Raw genomic sequence first — 22,527 nt, 5'->3', positions numbered from 1 at the left:
TTTTATTATGAAATTTTTGTAGATATTGGATTTGTACAGGACCCGCAATAAGTAAGGCTCAGTTTGCCAGACCAATCCCAAGAAGGTCAGATAGAAACCTTGTCGTAAAAATCTAGCTTTTACGAAAAGCCTGTGCCCCAATTCTTGCTAGATTGCCGAGTAATGCCGAGCGCACCACAGTGTCCTTTCTAAAAAACAGCCAGGAGGACGCTAGGAATATGACAATAATGAGACATAGGATAATGAAATTGAAAAAAGCTAGGGATTTATTTGCGTGTGTCATCTGTGGCCTTTAGCCCTCCCAGCTCGGCCTAGGAGCCGATATATACCGCCGCGGCGGCGAGGTCGCCACACTCGCTCGAAGCCTCCAGCCACTGTGCGGCCGCTCTACTACGCTTACTAATCGAGGTAAACAAACTTGCCACTAAGAATTTGTTTATTGTGAAATAAAAATATGATTAAATACAAATTAAGCCCGACCTTTTTAAACCGAACCAATTAATAATAGTATAAAAGAATAAGATTTTAAAATTTAAAACGGATTATATTATCGTGTATTTATAGTTAATTCAGAAATTGTTACTATAACTACGAGTACCTACTTAGGTATTGCCTAAAACGATCGTAGTAGACAAAACTTAGCTGAAATAATGTTTGATTTAAAAACTAAAATTTACCAACATGCAAGTTCTGTAAAAATGTGCCATTTGAATGAAAAATAAGATTTTGATATTTTTTATATACATAGGTAAACAAGTAGTTCTAGTTTCAGTTGTGACTTTCAAGTTGTTCAGAAGTTAATCAGATTTCTAGATGAATATAATTTTGCAATGGATCTGAGATTTGCATTGATTAATATATTTTAATCTTTTCCTGCTGAGACAATCGTGCCTTAACAGTACTTCCTAAAGTACTTAATACCATTCATAAACAAATAATTATGGTAATGATTTGTCTCACTACTTAAGGCCTGTTGTATTAGAAGCGTTCCATAATCGTAATTAAATTCGCTAAAATGTTATTGTACCCATAAAATATCCATCTATATTGACAGATTTATACGAGAGCTACGTCAAGTTAGGCCTAAGACACACTTGTAAGTTTTACTTACGTAAAAATAGGGACAAAGCTCATTCTTAAAATGAGATAATGATATTCATATCTCATTCTGTAGTATAGCTGTGTCCCTTACTAATACTACTACTCCTACTACTTAAGTAAAACTTACAACTTTACAAGTGTATTTTAGGCCTTAATCATAATCAGTAAGTTACTTCACGGTTGGCGTAACCGGCTCTAAGTAATACAAGCTTATTAAGTTATTATCTCTCCGAAGTTTTAATTTTAAGTAAGCTCCATGTTTAGAACGGCTTATTTATGAACATTTTCTTAAATAGCATGTTCATACAGAAATATGATCACTTTTATTATTTACATATGTTTAACCGTCATGTGCAAAGGTTTGTCAATAAGTTGACATTACAACACATATAGAACCTGTCGCCTAAACGAGTAGCTTTGCGAGAACTTGACATCTGAAGAACAGAAAGGACCGTGACCCGCTTTCGTACATATAGATTGATTGAGTATATTCAAATATTTTTAATGATACTTTATTTTTAACCTTACATATTTTACACGGTTAATTTCGTCGGGTTTACGGCCGTTCTTATGATAAGCGGTCACTGTATCCTGTAAACGCTTGCAACTCCAAATAACATAACTATATAAAGCTATATATATATCAAAAAAGAAACAACCGCTTTACGAATGAGTCCGCGTGCAAGGGTGTTAAACACCCGTGCAAGAATTCTGTAAAATTCGTGTAAGGATTCACTGAAACCACAGATATGAATGACGCTCAATTCAGGTAATTCTAGATCTGTGCCTGTAACAAGCCTAGCGTTGAACCCAACGAATCTGAAGAATTCTACAGCTCTACACTCATACCTACCCACTATTAGATACAAGAAACTAACAGCATTTTCAACAATAGTTTTTTTATTCAGGCATATTTGTGTACTAAAAATATGATATAGAGAATGCATCGAACAAGTATAAAGTTTACCTTTACGCGATATTATCACGAAATATACCAATGCGCGCATACGTTATTTAACCTTTCGTATATTTGCGTATTAGTCGGTTTTATTGGCTATTTTTCCCAATTCGACATTCAAAGTGGCTATTAAGCCTATATATACACCGTGTTTTTTTTGATTTGCGTTAATTTCGAGGGTGCATTCCTGAGCTTAAATAAAGTAACTTTCTCAAAGATACCGATATTCTAACTAACTCCATTTCGGAGATAATCAATCATTAATTTTTATCTTATAAGACCCTTACGAGCGTGTACACTTGCCTTAGGGCCTGTTTACTTATTGATTAGTGTTTAGTGCGAGTTCATACATTTGCTACTAAACGTAAGTACTATCTCGGACGATCGACGTTCGAAATGACATTGATATGTCACAGTTTTCAATTGTTTGGTTGAGTTAAATGTAATGCCCGTGTTACAACAACGCTATATGCAACATTTAGTTACTTTTATAAAAATAAAAATAGTAAAAAAAAAACAAAAAAAAAATTTTTTTTTTGAAAACTAACTATGCCATTTAGTTTCCTTAAACGTACTTACCGAAACCCCGGAGTTAACGCAATCCAATAAAAACACGGTGTATATGCGTTCTAAAAATTGTTCTTCTTATCAGGATATCAAAGATGTGGTTCTCTTACGTGTTGGTGGCTGTCTCCGTGGCGGTGTACGTGGACGCGTACTCCAGCGGCGCCCCCGAAGGAGCCTGCAAGGACATGATCCCGCGGCACCCAGTCTCGCCGCAGAAGTCCCCGGCTCCGTACACCATCACCACCAGCACTAAGGTAGACAAAGCTATTTTATTTCAAGTTTTCCGACGCAACCATGTGCAATATTAGAAAACTCGGAAATATTACAAAACACATTCATTGCAATAAATCAAAATTTACGCTAATTGATATGTCTGTGTAAATTGTAAGCGAATGTAAACCAACATTCAGTGGCGTAGCGTGCCTTGGCGGGGCCCCGTATAAAAAATTGTTTGGGGGCCCTTAGGAAGGGTAAAGATTTTTCACAAAAACGCACGTTGGGGGCCCCGTATAATTGATACGGCAGATACGGCGGTAGCTACATAGACCAATAGTGGGACCGGATTTTTGCCCTATAAGTTTCGATAATTCTAAAGAGTGAAAAGTGATGTTTATCTGGTATGGGACATATTTTTAAGCATATTTGTAATATATGACGAAAATTTAGAACGAGCGTTAGATATAAATAAGGTATTTATGTATTTTTATTGATGAATTTTGAATATTGAATTAAAGTACAAAATTTAAGCATCGTCTTTTATAATATGTATGAGGCTTTATGCTATCAAATTTTTAGAAAAAAAATCAACGTGCTACTTTGTCAAACTCAAATTAGCTTATTATTTTGTCAATATTGAATTAAAGTTTGAAAAATCCACAATATCATATCTAAATTCTTAAGTTAATAGGCAAGGCAAAAAATTAGAAGAATAGGATATGTGCTTTACAATTAATATACGTTTTTTGTCCTGTAAGATCTAATATTGAATTAAAGTCCGTAGAGATAAGTCTATTACTACAAAATAATATATGCAGCCATTTTATGGAAAGTAAGAAATATCTGTGTGTAGCTTGCATTGTAATAGTAAAATCAACTTAAAAAGGCGCGAAATTCATAACCACGCCGCGCTGGTCCGTCAACATGTCGGCTCGGCGCGCGGGAGCCTATCGTAGCCGACCTAGTGAGCGATAGATACCTCGCCCCGCCCGCGCCCCACGCTCAGCTTCGCAAGCGCTGTTTGTTTTTTCTTTCAAATCATTCATTTGTTTGTTTATCGTGCACATAAATTAGATGCGGACATTACATGAATTTAATTATAGAATAAAAGTTATTATGACTTCAAAATGAGTGAAAAATGTTTGATATGTGTACTGTACTGACTTAGTAACAGAGAAAAAAACGAGGAATTGAGCAGCTAATAACTGCGAGCAAATAATCTTTCTTGGTGATGGGAAAGTTAAATATTTCTACGGGAAGGAGGAACTACGTTTCCATAAAAAGTGTAGATTATACATTGAGTCGAAGGCTATACCGGCGTACAAAAGACTAATGGAGGTGGCATCAGAGGGCTTACAGGGAACCACGTTCGACGTGTTGCCTCCCTGTCATACTTACGTACGAATTTACAAGTGCGACAGAGAGGTAACACGTCGAACGTGGTTCGCGATAGGCCCTCAAATGTACAGCCAAGTGACGATGATAAAAATTACATTTTCAAAACTTTTGTCTTTTGTTACCATTGTGTTAGCCGCGTGTACTTACTTTCAACATATATTAGTAGTTTATGTTACTGCTACATAATAAAAGGCATTAAAATACACGAGTGTGGGCTTAGGAAACGAACGAAGTGAGTTTCTTAAAAAGATCACACGAGTGTTTTAATGCCTAATTATCTTATACCTTTAAACGAGCAATTCTTGTATATATATATTTCCGGGATCTCGGAAACGGCTCTAACGATTTTGCTGAAATTTGGTATATGGGGGTTTTTGGAGGTAAACAATCGATCTAGATTAGTCTTATGTTTGGGAAAACGCGTGTTTTCGAGTTTTCATGCGTTTTTCTTTCGACGCAGAATATGGTCGCTAATTTCGTGTTGCCGGCCACTGTCCGTCTGGTCCAGCGGGTTAAGACGCGGACTGCTAAACGAGTGTTACGGGTTCGAATCTCGCCTGGTGACTAACTTTTGCTTTTTTTTTATATGTTCAATTTTATATTTAATTTTTATTGTTTTAGACAAGTTTAATTTAGTAAAAGAATGTAGTTAAGATTATCACCTATACACCACCATATTACAATAAATAGTTAGTTATAACCGAGCAAAGCTCGGTCGCCCAGGTACTGTATAGTTATTGCAGGTAGTTCGCAATCACATTTTTAGCACAGGCATTATAAGAGAGGTATGGGCATTGTAAATGTCATCTGGCTCTGTGTGGTAGGGCACAGCACAGCGGATGTCATTCCAGATCTAGAGCAGAACCCAACTGGGGAAGTACCTCCACCTTACAGAAAATCGCAGCCAAATAACACTAGACCCTACTCATAGTGTTGTGTTCCTGCCGGTGAGTAGGGTTGCCAGAGCTCAACGAGGGGTGGGAGGGTGTTAGGGTCGGCAACGCGCATGTAACTCCTCTGGAGTTGCAGGCGTACATAGGCTACGGATACTGCTTACCATCAGGCAGGCCGTATGCTTGTTTGCCACCGACGTAGTATAAAAATAAATAAAAAAAAACACACAATTAAAATATTTCATACGACATGTGCTAATTATTTGTCTCAGTGTAAACAAAAATATATCATAATTATGATATCAATTTTCAAATTCAAAATGGCGGACATGTTTTATAACTTATTTTAAGAAATTATGAGTAGTTTAAGACTTTAAAAAGCAAGAAATTGTTTCTTGCTTCTGTTTGTATATGTATCATGTAGTATTTGATGTTTTCATTATTTTTGAAAGTCCTCAGGGTGCCGATTACGAAAATGACATCCATTATGGAACCCAAGATGGCGGACATTCATTTTTCTTAAAAATCGGTATGGGTGTCATCTCCGAGGTTCTTCGAGGTTCCGATTATGAAAATGACGTCCATTTTGCAATCCAAGATGGCGAACATTATTTTTTCTTAAAAATCGATATGGGTGTCATCTCCGAGGTTCCTCGGGGATCCGATTACGAAAATGACGTTCATTTTGAAATCCAAGATGGCGGATATGGGTGTCATATCCGAGGTTCCTCGGGATTCCGATTACGAAAATGACGTTCATTTTGAAATCCAAGATGGCGGACATTAATTTTTCTTAAAAATCGATATGGGTGTCATCTCCGAGGTTCCTCGGGGATCCGATTACGAAAATGACGTTCATTTTGAAATCCAAGATGGCGGAAATGATTTTTTCTTAAAAGTCGATATGGGTGTCATATCCGAGGTTCCTAGGGATTTCGATTACGAAAATGACGTCTATTTTGAAATCCAAGATGGCGGACATTAATTTTTCTTAAAAATCGATATGGGTGTCATCTCCGAGGTTCCTCGGGGTTCCAATTACAAAAATGACGTCAATTTTGGCGGTTCTTGTTGGTGCAGATTTCAAAAATAGAGACCATTTTAGAATTAAAGGTGGTTGATATCACGGCTACACACATCGACACCCATTTCAAAAAGTAGCGTCCGCCATATTTATTTTCAAAATAGATGCCATTTTTGAAATCCACACCCCTAAAAACCCAGAAAACAACACCCATGACGACTTTTTCAAAAAAGTGACGTCCGCCATCTTTATTTCCAAAATGGACGTCATTTGTAAAATTAGTACACATACATCATACAACATGAAAACTAAAAACATTTCCATCCTCTTTTGGGCAGTTGTGTAAGTCTGTGATAACCCTAGGTAGGTACGGTAGTACTTGAGCGGTGTCGGCATTTACGCAAACATCAAAGGCGTCGGCCCACTGTTACTTTTTACACTGTGCTTTTAGTGTGTAAACGAAAACGTCACATGATATATCAAAAGAAAAGTTATTTTATCTTATACCTTTAAACGAGCAATTCTTGTATATATATATATATTTCTGTGATCTCGGAAACGCCTCTAACGATTTCGCTGAAATTTGGTATATAGGGGTTTTTGGGGGTATACAATCTATCTAGACATTTTATATTATTGCCTACATTTTATATAAAAATCGGTTAATCTAGGCGACCATTAACTGGACCAACTTTTTTAATACGGCAACTTTCAAATAAGCTTTCATTTGATATATTATACGATGAAATAACAAACAAAAAAACTATCCGTACGCAATCTTACAAGGCAACCTACTTGAAATGTATCACTGTGAATTTTGTCTTACATTTATTTCTTATCAGAAATAAATAACATGAGGGTGCATATACCTTATAACGTATCTCTATATAACTATCGGTTATCAATATTAGCATTAGCGGTTAACAACAACATTCCCCTTAAAACAAATAACTATCGCGAGGAAAATACCAAGTCCAAACATCTGAAAAAAATCGGGAAAGAAAAGCTGCAACTGGCTTTTAAAATGGTACAAGGAAGGGTGGTCATCTGTATGAGAATGTGTTTTTTTTGTCTCTATTTGACCCAATGGTTGACTGGTAGAGAATGCCTTTTGGCATTAAGTCCGCCATTTGTGTTTTTTTTTGTTTGTGCAATAAAGTTTAAATAAATAAATAATATTCATGTAACGCGATAACGAATTCTACGTGAACGAATCCGCGGGCAATACCTATTATAGTAACAACAAAATAACAATTTTCTATTGCTATTAATTTAAAACACGCTTTAGGAATTTTTTTGATGGACCGTAGACGCAGTCAAGGACACCCCGCTCCCCACTACCGTTGTTCGCTGCCTCCTGCCACAGCGCGCGGCGCGCGCAAACTTGCCGCGCGTTTGAAACGTAACGTATTTATATAAGCAAGGAATGCATACATATCAGTAATGAGTGTCGCCGTGATTTTATATTTCTAAATTTTTGTTTAGTAACTGAGATCATTGTTGATGATCGATTATTATTAACTCTACAAACTTTAATTCAATATTAGCTATACTGCTTAACCTGAAATCAATATCTAGACAAGCACATTGTCTACATGTCTAACTTTTTACTAGAATACTAAGTTGATCCATAATATCGTAATTTTGCAATATCAGCAACTCTAATTCTATATTTACAAAATAACTCGTGTTTTTACGTTTACCAGAAAGCAGCTGTTCCAGATTTCTAAAAACTGAAAATTGTATATAAATTGAAGTGTTATTCGATATGCTAAAGTTTTCTGTAACTTTAATTCTATATTTACTTAGTTATTAGCAAAAATTAAAATATTTAAATATAACCGAAAGCTCAACCTTAAAATTTCTAACTTTTTACCAAAGTATTATGTAACATACTCCCAATGACATATCAAAAAAGAAAAAACTTTAATATTATCGAAACCCATTTTTGTTCAACCGCTGGTCTAACACCCCTGCCAACAATCACTTACAATTGAGATATTTGCGATGTAGAAAACACCTAAAAAGTTACCTTGTGAAGCTATCCCGATGACCACAGGATAAAATGCACTAACTTTCAGCAAACTTTAACGCTGAAAATGAAAATTTGAACCTCATTTTCGCAAGTTTCATTTACTTAAGGAAGCGACTTAAGGGCTTCCACTATATCGCAGATGTATGTTCGAACCTAAATGTACTTTATATTCTGATCAGATTAGCTCAGATAGAAAACTGACAAGAAGTTAAAAGTTACTTGACACTGACATTTTCTGTCGTCAAATCAGTGAATTTGAAAAGAGGATAGAGTCAGACCAAGCTAAGTTAGCAGCGACTTTGATAGCCCAGCAAACGGTGCAAGGCTTAAGTAAACATCATAATTTCATGGAAGTTTGACGTTTAAAATAACATTTGTATCGTCTGGGCTATCAAAATCCCAACTGACCCCCTGACAATTTAGCTTGGTCTGACTTTAATAATGACGCGTATCCGTTCGTATTGGTCTCGATCATATTCCCCGATTGAATTGTCGTCAGTTTGGAGCTCTTTAAAGTACTATCTCCATAAGCGCTAAAGTATCGGGGTAGATTCATTGACGACCATTTGAATTGAATGGTCTCGTATTGTTTGACTGATACCTAGTACCTACACGGTAGTTATGTTAACAACACAAAGCTAGAGCTATGCTCAAGTCTAATTCTAATAATATAATATGTAAGTACCTGTTTAGAAAAGCCGATATTTACGTAGGTATACATATATACTTACTATAATTATGTTATGTAGGCATTCATTCACGTAGGCAACAATTCAGTCTAGGTACGAAATACGACGCACTATGTTTGTATTAAAATCTTTATCAGCTCTACAATTATAATCGAACCGGATTGTAAATTTGCTTAAACAATTTTATGGTTGCTGTGAATGTTACAGGCGGCTGGTAAACATTGCTCAATTTGAATGAGTAGACTCACGACGCAATGACGTTACTAAAATGATTAAACGTATGTTTCAGTCTGGAACGATCCAGACATATGTACACTATTAATGACAATTTTAAATCTACAAATAATCCTATCGCGGCATTCACAACCATTCACCACTAACTGTGGCGTAATAAAAAATGTAAATTTCGGGTAAGTAGTAATTTTTTATATTTTAAAACTGGTATGCAAGAATTATTTCAGCACTAAATTAAGTTGATACATGCATATACAGTAAACAATAAACAACATTTAAGACGATTAATAGGTATTAATTTAGAAATCTTTTAAGACCCGGTAAGAATATTAATTATAAGAACTATTCAGCGACATGATATCTATTACCTATTGTAAAAATATAAAGAGAAAACAAAAGAAGAACATGAAGAAATACCTTGTAATAATATGCTACAGTCCTTTTCCATCGCGTGTTTCATGCATTATTCCAGTAAATATTCTAACAATTGAAACTTGAAGCACTTGATTCCATGTTTTTCTTACTTATCACGTGTGCCTTCGTCAAATTAATGCTTATTTTAACTTAGAAATAAAGAAAATAAATGCGAGTTATGTGAGGAAATGTTTCATAATCGTTAACTATGGAGGGTAGAGATAAGGAAAACAATCAATGTGTATGAAAAGTGTCCATTAAAAAACTGTAAATAGGTGGCGCCACAATACATCGCAAACCAATATTTAACTTTGATAAAAAAAAAAAACAAATAACTGACAGCGTACTTTTTTTTTTTTATACTACGTCGGTGGCAAACAAGCATACGGCCTGCCTGATCGTAAGCAGTCTCCGTAGCCTATGTACGCCTGCAACTCCAGAGGAGTTACATGACTTCACTCCAAAGATATTTCAAACTATTATTTACAGCTTCAAGCTGGATACTTTACCAACAGTTCTCCCAAAAGAGATTTTTCTCTACCCTCCGTATACTACTCGACGTCTACATATGCGTGCGTATCTGTCATTGAAAATATCTCTGTCTTTCTGTAAGCCGCGAGTTTGAAAGGAACAGAGCTGATGATCGGCATTGAGTCATTGTGAATGTTAATATATAGGTCGTATGGTTTAGTAAACAAAATGGAACTTATGACCTTTCTTCTTGAATCGTACGTCGGCACATCCCACTAGGCAGACAACCTCTTCTCTGATTTCGTTGCCCGGGTACATCTAAGCTAGCGTTATGTCGCCAGTACGTCGCGTGTCGCCAATATGTCACCAATATTGCGCAAATTTCAATAAGGATATGATGGTCGTCTAAGTATATGACAGCGTGATAAAATGGTGTCCTTCACTTTCTATCCCGCGATGTTAAAAAGTGACGGTTATTTTATCACGTGGGTAAAGCCATCCATAGAACGGCTGCAGTATGTCCCTAGTCGCCAGTATGTGACTAATATGCTACCAGTATGTCGCTACTCACCAGTAAGTCGCTGTTATGTGGCCAATATGTCACCAGTATGTCGGTAGTCGCTAGTATGTCACCAGTACGTCGCTAGTCGCCGGTATGTCACCAGTACGTCGCTGTTATGTCACTTGTATGGGGTATAAAACCCCGGTGCGGACCGTCGTCCGTCGCCGTCACCTGGCATTCATTCTTCAATAACCCTAAAAAGTGCAATATCGAACATAAGACAATTTAAGTAGCATATCAAACTTAAAGAAAAAACTATGTTTATGAGAAACACCTCATAAATTCCCTCAGAAGACGCTGGTCAAAAAGTCTTAGGGTGCCTTTCGACCAAAGATGTGCTATGCTATGTTTTCATACATTTGAAACGTAGCAATGCGGTTATTTTAATAACCATTGGTATAACTTATAAATTATAATTTTGGAACCGAATGTATATTTTTCTAACGGTGTTAATAATGAGGTGTGCAAAAAAAAAATTTGTATCGTATCATAAGTACCTATATTGAACTCTATACATTGAACAGGTGGTGAAAGCCGGCACCCCCATGGAGGTGGTGATCTCGGGCAAGGGCCCAAGCAACACCATGCGCGGGCTGTTGCTGCAGGCGCGCAAGGGAGACGAGATCGTTGGCAAGTTCACCCTCAAGCCCAACGACCGCTTCGCGCAACTCATGAACTGCGGGGAACCAGGAGTAAGTGACACCATGCTTATAGTAATTCCATAAGATTGTGACAGCTGACACCCGTGGAAGTGATCGCGTGCAAGGACCTCACAAAGTACCTTTTTTAACTTCCACTTATAGAGTCGGACCAAGCTAACTCTGCATGGGATTTGCAAAGACAAAGTGTGGAAATGTCAAATTTCGGTCCCTCGCTTTCGTCTGTTCATCTCGGTGCAAAGTGAGCTTAGACGGAATGTATCACTTCTATCATAGTCTGTCAAACAACTATGTCTAGAGCTTAACAACAAGTTTTATCCATAAAAAACCTGCATATTCAATCTCTAGGTGAAGAGAATTACCTTGGCAACTATGCGTCATTTGACTGTTCATATCAAACGTACCTACTTAATTCAGGAACTTCCTTAAAAAGCGCTATTATGTTGCTAAGGTAACAAAAAAAGCCATTGTTAGTGAAGTTAAGATTGCTTAAAAAAAACAAGTAGGTAGACAACTAGACACTTAGTGATAACCATATGATATGTCGTATAAACAAAGCAAAGTTCCCATGAATCATTGATGTAGGAACTTTTTACTTATGTACATATAAAAACAAAAAAAATTATACGCGTGCTAAATCGGTGCACGAATACTGAAGTGATGTAAGTAGCAAAATATTTTCGGATTTTTTATCGATGTTACTATCAAGATAATAAATTAAAAAAAAAAAAAAAAAAGATCTAAAAGTCATTTAGCATAAATAAATTTATTTATTTTCTCTTCACTTTAACATAAGATAATAAATAAATTAAAACGTTACTTTTTATATTTTAAAATAGTTTTCATGGTATGATTATTTAGAGTGAAATGACATTATTATTATGAGCCCATATTGTCCCACTGCTGGGCCTCCCTCTTATTCTTCCACGTGTTGCTATCCTCGGAAGTCTCCCACCAGTGTCTGTCAAAGGCGTCAAGTTCGTCCCACCATCTCCGACGAGGTCTACCGTGACGCCTTACAACCTGTGGAAGAAATTACATAAGTATACTTTTTAGGGTTCCGCACCCAAAGGGTCAAACGGGACCCTATTACTAAGACTCCGCTGTCCGTCCGTCTGTCACCAGGCTGTATCTCATGAACCGTTATACGAGTATTTAGCCAGTTGAAATTTCTACAGATTATGTATTTCTGTTGCCGCTATAACAATAAATATTTCTTTCCAATCTCGAGGTTATCATCCAATCACCAAAGTTAAGCAGCGTCGGGCGGGGTCAGTGCTTGGATGGGTGACCGTTTTTATAGATAACGGTACGGAACCCTTTCCGTCCGTCAGTCCGACTCGCACTTGGCCGGTTTTTATTATCTACAGAGGATTACTATAACTAGCTTAAATGTAACGTTTAAGCAGTTTACCTATATAGGTATAGCTTAACAACGAGTTTTATCCATAAAAAACCTGCATATGTAATCTCTAGGTTAAGAGAATTAGCTAGTTATAGTAATCCTCTGTATATATCCATTATGTACATTGTTATTATAAATAAAAGTATTTGTATTGAAACTTTTATTATCTTAAGAAGCGCGATATCTGACATGATATCGAATCTCTGTATAGTAATCGAGTATTTTCAATAACCACATGTTTAAAGCCCATCACAGACGGAGCGATAATATATATTAATATACCGTAAAACACCGACAGACATCTAAGCACGACACACGGCAACGATACCAAAATATCGCTGTCTGTCTAGCACCTACATTGTGAGAGAGACGAAATATACCAAAATACATCGTATTATACGGAGCTATAATATCGCAAGGTATCTTAAGATGCCTTGCCATGAGATATGGTAAAATACCAAAATATATTTTACAGTACATATGGTGCTACTTTACCGCACTAGTGCGAAAATTAGCATATTACGTTACTATATCGAACATTTAAAGGGCCATATGTACTGTAAAACGTTGTACGATACATGTGCGAATAGGTAATTCGCAACTCGTGTCGATTTAAAACACTCCCTTCGGTCGTGTTTTAATTTATCGCCACTCGTTTCGAATTTCCTATTTTTCGCACTTGTATCGTAATGTACTAATAGCTTCGTGTGTGGACTCTGTCAAATGATACGTAAAATATATCGTAAGATGCCTTGATTTATATCTTGGTATTACCACTCCGTCTGTAACGGGCTTTAATATATATCGACATCTTATTTATCGACATCAAATCCCTAAATCGTGCTCCGAGTTAGCACACGTATGCGAGTGTATTAACAACAACACTTGTAAATGACCATTGGTGGAGCTTATTATTATTACATCGATACTTTTGCAAGTCACTTATGAAATGGGGCCGGTGTGCCATGGATTTCCGATGGCCGGGTTGAGTTTTCCGTTTCACGAAATATCAGAACATCGTTAACAATATTTGAAATGTGATAGCTGGGGAGCCGGCGACGGCGATGCTAAATCTGTAGTTAGCTGAAGCGTCGTAGAGATCTATGGGAATCGAAAGATTAGATAATAGGAAAAAAAAAAGGTTATATAGAGTTTTCTTATCCAGCGAACAGGAAAGCGTCTACAGATTTTTTTAAATTTTGGGGGGTTGGTGGAGGGTTAAAAATCATTAAGTAGATTGTGGATTTGTTCGTTTTGGTCCAAGTTAATGCTATAATTTTTGTATAACTTAATCTGCCAATTATTTTTACGCATTTCCTTAAGAGGGAAGAATAGCTTTGCGATCCTAGCGAAATAACTGTACTTTTTCTATGAAATTCAATTACGGGAGAAAACTTAAAAATCACTTTATTTTGATTTTGATCGCTTCAGCATAATATATTCTACATTTATAGGTTTAGCTTAAAAAATAATTTTTTTTTTTCAAAATTAGCAATAAGTACAATTTTTTTTTGTATTACAAATTTTGAATAAAAGGAGAACCTATAAACCTAGTTTTTCATTGCGTCAATAACATACAAAATATCATGGAGAATGAAAAATATTTAGAAGTGGAAAAACGTTTTCTCTTTTTGTATGGACGATCACGTGGTTTCCTTTCCTCTTAATCTGACGATCACAAGTTCGACACCCGATTTTCACATTGTAACTGTCAAATTCTGCTTAACGATTTGTTTAACTTTGGTCAGAAGTATCTATACTAACAAGGAAGGGTACCCAACTGTCCGAGTCCGATTTGATTCATTTTGATATATGTTATAGAGTAGTCTAAAATAACGGACGCGTATTTGTTTTAGCTGCCCAAACTCGAAAAAAATCGACATTCGAAGTTTTATAATATCTTATCGCTAAAGTTACACATAAAGACAGGTATTTTTTTAGGAAAACTTGAGTTTAAGCAGATATAACAAAACACGTGCTCATTATTTTTTGCTGCTTTCAAACATATACTCAAACCAGCCATTTACTAGCAAGTTGCTTGAGCAACACTTTCTATAGGAGTTAGAAGATTTAGTAACTTTTTAGTACTTTGAAGGCCATTTTCTCCTAACAGGTTGAGTTTGGGCAGCTAAAAAAAAATACGTGTCCGTTATTTTAGACTACTCTATAACATATATCAAAATGAATCAAATCGGAGTCGGACAGTTGGGTACCCTTCCTTGTAAGTAGGGTTGCCAGATGGTCGGGATTTGGCGGGATTCTCCCGATTTTTAGCATGTGTTCCCGATTCCCGACGAAGTGAAGACTGTCCCGAAAAACAGCTTCACGTTATAATAAAACAATAATTTCAAGTTCCGAATTGTCGCCGAGCGAACGAGCGAGCGACCCGCGTCAAGGGCGTCTGACCGCGCGCGCGGGGCGCGCGTGGCGAGCTGGCGATGGCGTGAGATTGTGCGGTGCGGGGCGGGAGCGCGTTTGCCTTACCTCTACACAAAAGAAAGAAATAGAATGGGAATGGATCTAATTAAAGCCGAATTAATGATTCGACTCAACTTTGACGAAAACTGCATGACTTTCAAGTCTAGCTTAAATAGCGAAAAAGGCCAAGAAATGGTAAAATCGGTCAAAAGTAATATAAAATACATGTGGCAAGCTAAGAAATAAATTATTTCCATAAATTTGGTTGATTATTGATACCTAATAAGTATAAGTATGATAGTATAGGTTGATAATGAGAAGACATTTTTTTTTATTTGTTCAAGATCTCAAAGAATTTATACTATTTTTATATAAAAACGTCTATGGGCAGAGCAGCTGACGTAGTGCCAATAATGTAAAATATCGTTGTTATTAATACAATTACCAAGTAAACACAAATAGGTGGAAAAACAATTAAAAACTTAAATTAAAAACTTATAAATGAAAAATAAATAAATAAATACAATTACTATAATTTGAACGTTTTTTTTTTCCCGACTTCAGTCCCAAAATCCCGAAAAATTGATATCTTTTCCCGATAATAGCGCCTTTCGATCTGGCAACCCTACTTGTAAGTATAATTATGTAGAGCGCCATCTATCGACAAGTCTAAGAACTAATTTTCGCGATGTTGCACGTATGTTGGTTTTTCAAAGATAATTCTATATCACGAGAACCGATTTCTAAAATTCTTCTTTTATTTGAAAAAAGATGTCTTAAATGAAATCTCATAGAAATTACAAGTGTAAAAAACTGGTTATTATCATATTGTCAGAAACGCAGGTCGTCTACAGGATCAACTCACCTAAAAATCATTTGGGCAAATTAGCAGATAGTCTAAAACGTAAGCGGTCCATGAAGCAACTTGTCGAAAAATCATTTCGTCTACTGTCGTATTATCAAATCGTCTTACATGCATATCGTCTAAATAGCTGGTCGCCGACTAAGCAATTCATCTAAAATGTATGTGGTCTAACTAAATAGCATGTCGCCCAGGAAGCAACTCGTCTTAAATCAATCGAGTCATCCTTAATTTGGGTAGAAATGATTTAAGTTACGATTTATAATTAATGTAACTTAGTTTTAATGGAATAACTAAAATAAATGTTCATTACTACTACTACAAACTATACTTAAGCTATTATATTGTTTTGTCTGTGGTTACACAGCAAAACTAATGTGAAGTTTTGCCAAAGCCTAATATTAATACTTGTAAGTAGTAGGATTCTAACCGTTACTAAATAGGTTTCAAATGGATTAAGTTAATATTATCTTACTCTTTTCTGTGCACCTCTTTGCAATGTCTCTGTTTAGCCCTATGGTTGACTGGTAGAGAATGCCTTTAGGCACTAAGTCCGCCATTTGTACACTTTTTTTTGTGCAATGAAGTTTAAATAAATAAATAATTTATTGTATTAAACGACTTGTACGAATCAAATCAAATCAAATCAAATCAAATCAAAAAAACTTGACCCTGTAGACGACCTGCGTTTTTGACCATATGATACTAACCCTAAAAACACACGTAAAGTTGGTTAAATTGCAAACTGAATTCGGAAATGTTTTTTGTTAATTAAAAATAAAGTGTACCAAGATAGAAGTCTGATTATATTTTTCCTGTAAAATTTATATTCATGTATGTAAAAATTTAGAATGTACAATTTAAGCTATTTCAAATGATACCCCACTTAACCTACCTGGTCACTAGACTTTGATATTTTGCCCCCTCTTCATATTGGGCATTTTCCATAGTTAATTAAAAAAAAATATTTTCAATATGTCTCTGTTAGCGTTGATCATATCTATTCAAATATCAAATCAATAGTTCAAGTGGTTCTCGAGATATTTAGCGTTGTGACAGATAGACGGACGGATGGACAGAGTCGCACCATAAAGGTTCCTTTTGTACCTTTTTACGGAACCGTAAAAACACGTACATATTTAAAACTACAGTGGCTAGATGTATTGATCTACAGTTTTTACTTTAAAATTATGAAAAAAAATTACGGTCACCGATGAAGAGATGGTACGTAAAATAATGTATCTTTCTGTTCAACCTGTACTAAGTATACTTATTAGACTATAGTAGGGCGTATTTGCACGGTTGTGACCTTTGAACATTATTTTAATAGGACAAATCCCTTAGAAGATGGTAAATTAATATCCTTAAAAAAAATACATTAAAAACTAAACACAAACCGTAAGTTAATGTACCATTTTGACTCGTGCCGTCTGTTACTCAAATACCTTGAAAAGGGTAAAAGGATATTTTGTGGCTGTATTTGAGTACTTAAAGCTATTGATTAGCAAACGAATTTTGCGATTACTAAAATATCTAAGAGCAATACTCGTATAGAAGGTATAGTATAGTATGGATTTCATAACACCAGCTTGTTTCCTCAAGGCTATGGTTTGTATTGCAAGAGGTCGCATCGTCTTGTCGGTGATTAATGATAGCAGTATTCTCTTAAATATATATTTAACATGCAAATTATCTGTTACCTACGCTTCGAAATGTTAATATGTAGGTCCCTCATTGATAAAAACTTTAGTATGGTTTTATATATATATATATATATATATATATATATATATATTTTTTTTTTTTTTTATTTGATATTCTATAAAGAAAAGTAACTACTGTATGTAATTGCATGATTTCTATACTTCTATCGTAATCTAAATTGTATTTTTTTTTCTTATTTAATGCATGTTAATTATAAGATGTATGTTTTGAAAAGATGTGTCCCGCCGAGTTTCTTGCCGGTCCATATTGGGATACCCTCCTCCAATTGAGGGGGGATTTCAATCTTCTCGGGTCAGAGGTGTAGGGTTAGAGTCGGTGTAGCTTTATTTGACGTTCATAAGCGCATTGTAATATGCCTACTTGAATAATAAACTATCTTTATCTTATCTTATCTTAGTATGTACGTAGTAAGGCAACTGCAAAAGTAGCTTAGAAAACCAATGCTGGAAAAAATAATTAACCCTTCGGGTGGCAAAGTCCGGGAGCCGGACCTGTCGTAAAGTGGCAGGGATCCGGGAGCCGGACCTGACATAACCAGTTTTTGAATGGCAGCGCCACAGATTGAACGGAAGCAGAAGTGGCGCGGCCATTTTGGAAAAAATACCGTCAAGTGGCGGGCCCCTCACAGGTGATCATAGCGAATATTACGCGTGTTAGAAAATTTACCATTTCTCAAAAAAATGTATGGATGCTGTATATAGACCATGTATCCTTATATTGAGCATTAAATACCCTATTTGATTATATAGTAATTTATGTCATTCCATATAAGTGAATTTCGCTAGTCTTGATCAAATCTCAGATCATCATTTTTTTTTTCTACTTTCATGTATATAAATAACTATGATTAGAAAATAAAACAATTAATTGTAGAAAACACAGATTTAATGACTAAACTATACAATTATTTACACTTATAAACCTTTTTATTACCCCTCACAATACAATATTTTTACAATGCAAGGTTCCCGTCCCGCCAAGGGAGTATGACGCAATTTGTAGCTAACTTTACTCGGCGCGGCAATTTGACCGTTATTGAATGCCATCCTTGTCTATTGACGAATACATCATGCAAGTGTGACCAAGCTAACAGTAGTTTTGCCCGTTCTAAATTAGGTGCGAAATATGGCATCGCACAGGGTCCGGGAGCCGGTCCCTGCCACTCAACGGCTTGTTATGTCAGGTCCGGCTCCCGGACCCATGCCACTTTCGGAGCGATCCGGCTCCCGGACACTGCCACTTAGCGGTATATTTTCCAAAATGGTCTTGCCATTTCTCTTGCCGTTAGACCGCTGGCGCTGCCACCCGAAGGGTTAATAAGAACGACTCTTATCTTTTGAGACAAGCATGCTAAATTTAAATCATTTAAAATGTATGGTACATTACATACCTATCTAATACTACCGATAATTGAACCAGTAATAGCGCATAAACTTACGCGACCACTGTTTGCCGTATTGAGATAAAAAAGTACAGCAAGAAACGACCGTAAAAAAAGTAAAGGATTTTTACTCTGATCAATTAATTTATTCAATCAATTGTTGTTAGTTTGAGTCAAACCAACACGGCAAAAATTTAGTTAAAAAATTATGTTAGTAAAAATCACAAAGATTAAGTAGGTATGGTATCACCGATCCCATTCCTGCTGAATCGAAATTCATTTGAACTGGTTGTCAAACACTTATCAATATTTTGCTATATGAATATCGTTATTTATGAGCTCATTCTTCTAGTTCTAATAAATATTGTAAGTATAAGTACTACGCTTTTCACTTCAAAGTGGCTGAACAGGCATGTCACGAGGCGTCATAAATACCAGTCAAATGTATGGCTGCGTAATATAATTTCAAGTTCCCACATCAACGTGACTCGCGACATTGATTTAATAAAAATGAAGTAAAGGACGGCGGCGTCTACAAACATTACCTCTAATAACAGAAATTGACACGCACTTGTTAAATATAGGTACTAGGTACGCACGGTAGATAGAGGTCCCATAATAAGAATGCGTGAGAAGCTGCATATTAAGCGTAATTTACAATTTATGCCTAATGCAGCATGCCATAACGTAGACACTTATTTAGACAGGGCTTGTTGCCTTGACCACAGGTTCCGAACTGCCTTCCGTTCATACCACTCACTTGTTACGGCTGTATATAACACAAACACAAATACAGACACTGCATACAGACACAAATTTGTAAATCTATAATATCTAGGAAGTAGCACTTGCTAACCGGTAGAGGTTAAGTAGGGAAATACTTGTAGGAATAGACTGCAAAAAGATAGAATAATTACTTGTTTTACAAGTGAGGAAGCAAACTTTTTGTTTAACTCCTTGTGCTAATATTGATACCCGAGCAAGCGAAATATACCAAAACTGGGTTCCAAAAGTGAAATCTTGAGCGTTACGAGGGTTTATCATTCAAAATCGTCACTTAAAAGTAATAAATATATCTATGTACGAGTCTAACAGGTACTTGAACTAAATAAAAATAAAATAAATCACGGCGAGTTAATATCGCTGAAGACCTAGCAGACAGGAGCATTTATTTCCGTTCACTGAGGAGCATAGGTACATTTTATGCAATATTTGATCTCCTGTTCTCTCCTTGCGACGCCTTACACCCAGCATCGCAGGTCGCTTATGAGCAAGATTTTCGCACTTCCTAACTGTATAAACTAGAAATAGACGTGTTTTCGCGCTACCACTCACTAACCAAAGAAGTTGATTTTCAGGTCTGGTAAATTCATCACCATCTTCCTTGCGTTCTTTAGCATTTTGCCAAGACTCATGAGCGCTTGGGATTTGTTTGGCAACTACCTAGTCTTAAGACTGGTCTGGTGCATTAATACGCTGTATTGTTTCAGAACGCCGTGACCCACAAGAAACACGACGAGAAGGACGACCAGCACACCGTCACCTACACCTGGACGCCACCGGCTGGCTTCAATGACGAAATCAAATTCAGGTAAATGTTGGGTACTAGTGCCCTTAGCCAATTGAACTTCAGTAAATAAGTAAATATCCTACTATCAACACGCGACATTATATACGAGTAACACGCTTTGGACTTAACATATTTGAATTTTTATGTAATTGGCCATGGGCGTAGCTAGCCAGGTACGGGTAGAACTAAAATTTTACATATAATGTATGCCCCTCTGCGGCGTCTTTTTAGTCAAGTGGCGAGTATTTTAGTTACTAAACATGTCTGAACACTATATAACAATTTAATCGAGTTGATTAGTATGAGTTGTGGGGGGAGGCTTACTCGCCGGAAAAAATTGAATAAAATAGATCCATTCGACTAAATCACTGACTATTAATCTACTTGACAAACATTTTAGTATGTAGACACAATACTCGCCACTCGATTAAATTACTAACGTAGTCCAAACTAGGTTATCGCGCTTGTGACATCACTGGAGTTGCAAGCGTTTTAAGTTGAGTTGTTAACTGCGATGTCCCCTACCATCAGGCGGGTTGTCCAGGCAGACCTACTGTTGTACGCGTGTTTACATTTGATGTCGTTTAAATAAAATGCGCACACCACAGAGTAGATTTCTTTACACCAATCACAATTCGAATGGCATTATATAAAATGTCTAATTGTAGATACACCTAATGAAACACGTTCTTCGTGTATCAGTAGGTATTGTTCAGTAACTGAAACACTGAGTAGGTATATGGCTGGTAACTATAACAATATTATATAATATTTAACAACCTAGAAGTACTTGTTTATTTTATTACTAAACTTATTTATTTTTTCAGGGCGACTATCGCGTACAACGGCGCCGTGTTCTGGGTGGGAGTCGAATCGGCCCCCGTCAAAGTTACTGCTTAAGCTATAGTACTAATTAGTGCCTATGTTAAGTACAAGTATTATAAATTTAATTTTGCTAAATCAATTTATAGTTAATACACATTTTATATTTGAAAATTTCGTAAACAATTTAAAACATGTGGAATGTTACCATAGATCTGTTACTGTCTAAAGACGGTAACTTTTGATTGCTATATTTATGTACAAAATACATTTATACTATAATATATGAGTTTTAATGCAGAAAGTGACCCCCAATGCTTTGACATATATTTAGGCCCGGCACCCACTATCGGCATGGCACGGCAAGGGATCCCCGGCATATTACCGAGGCACCCCCTCAGGCATGCCAAGGCGTTCTAACGCATCCCTTGTGCTTGGGTATGCTGGGGCATCCCTCAGGCGTTCTCAGGCAAACCAAGGTGTCCAGAAATGCTAAGAACTCGGCATGCTATGCCTGAGAACGCCTCAGGGATGTCTCGGCATTCCCAAACACAAGGCATGGCTGAGGTTGCCTCAGTAATATGCCAAAGGATCCCTTGCCATGCCATTGCCGGCAGTGGGCGCCGGGCCTTCAACGCTTCACACACCATACTTAATTCAGTCATTCTAACTAGGATCGTAAAAAAACCTTTCCTACCTAGTTAGTGCAGTCAGACTCCTAAACGCGGTTACACCTATACGATTTAGTATTCCAAATTAAGTGAAAAGATGTGAAGCGCTTTAGTCCTAATAACCTAAAAGGTATTTACTTACTACCTACCTATTATCGAGTTGGGTTGGGACGGAGGTACCCTTTAAATAGTACATTGTGCATGAGGGGGTAAGTGGAACTTTGGAAGCAAGGGTGGTAATTCCCGAGATTAAAGACCCGAGTTTCCAATATTCTTACCCCCGGAGTTACACACAATATTTTTCATCACACTTGCGTATAAAATCTAAATTTTAAGCGGAATTATTCTTAAATACGGTGACATAATCAATTAATCACACATTCGTCCGCCATATTGTCATTTATTAACGGGTTAGGCATCGAAGGCACAGACCTCTTCGGCATTCAGCCACG

The 22,527-nt window shown here is 36.5% G+C and overlaps 1 protein-coding gene across 1 annotated transcript; it reads left to right on the top strand.

The window, feature by feature from the left end:
- Nucleotides 1-263: 263 nt before the first annotated feature.
- Nucleotides 264-21,686, top strand: LOC133517660 (putative defense protein Hdd11). Its single transcript, XM_061851016.1, has 5 exons — nt 264-408; nt 2,712-2,880; nt 11,087-11,254; nt 20,503-20,603; nt 21,410-21,686. Exons 2-5 carry the CDS (start codon nt 2,722-2,724, stop codon nt 21,480-21,482), a joined length of 501 nt encoding a protein of 166 aa, XP_061707000.1. The 5' UTR covers nt 264-408; nt 2,712-2,721; the 3' UTR covers nt 21,483-21,686.
- Nucleotides 21,687-22,527: the final 841 nt, after the last annotated feature.

This window comes from Cydia pomonella, chromosome 5 (genome assembly GCF_033807575.1).
Source record: "Cydia pomonella isolate Wapato2018A chromosome 5, ilCydPomo1, whole genome shotgun sequence".
Classification (NCBI taxonomy): Eukaryota; Metazoa; Arthropoda; class Insecta; order Lepidoptera; family Tortricidae; genus Cydia; species Cydia pomonella.
This window is presented reverse-complemented; position numbering and strand designations above follow the sequence as displayed.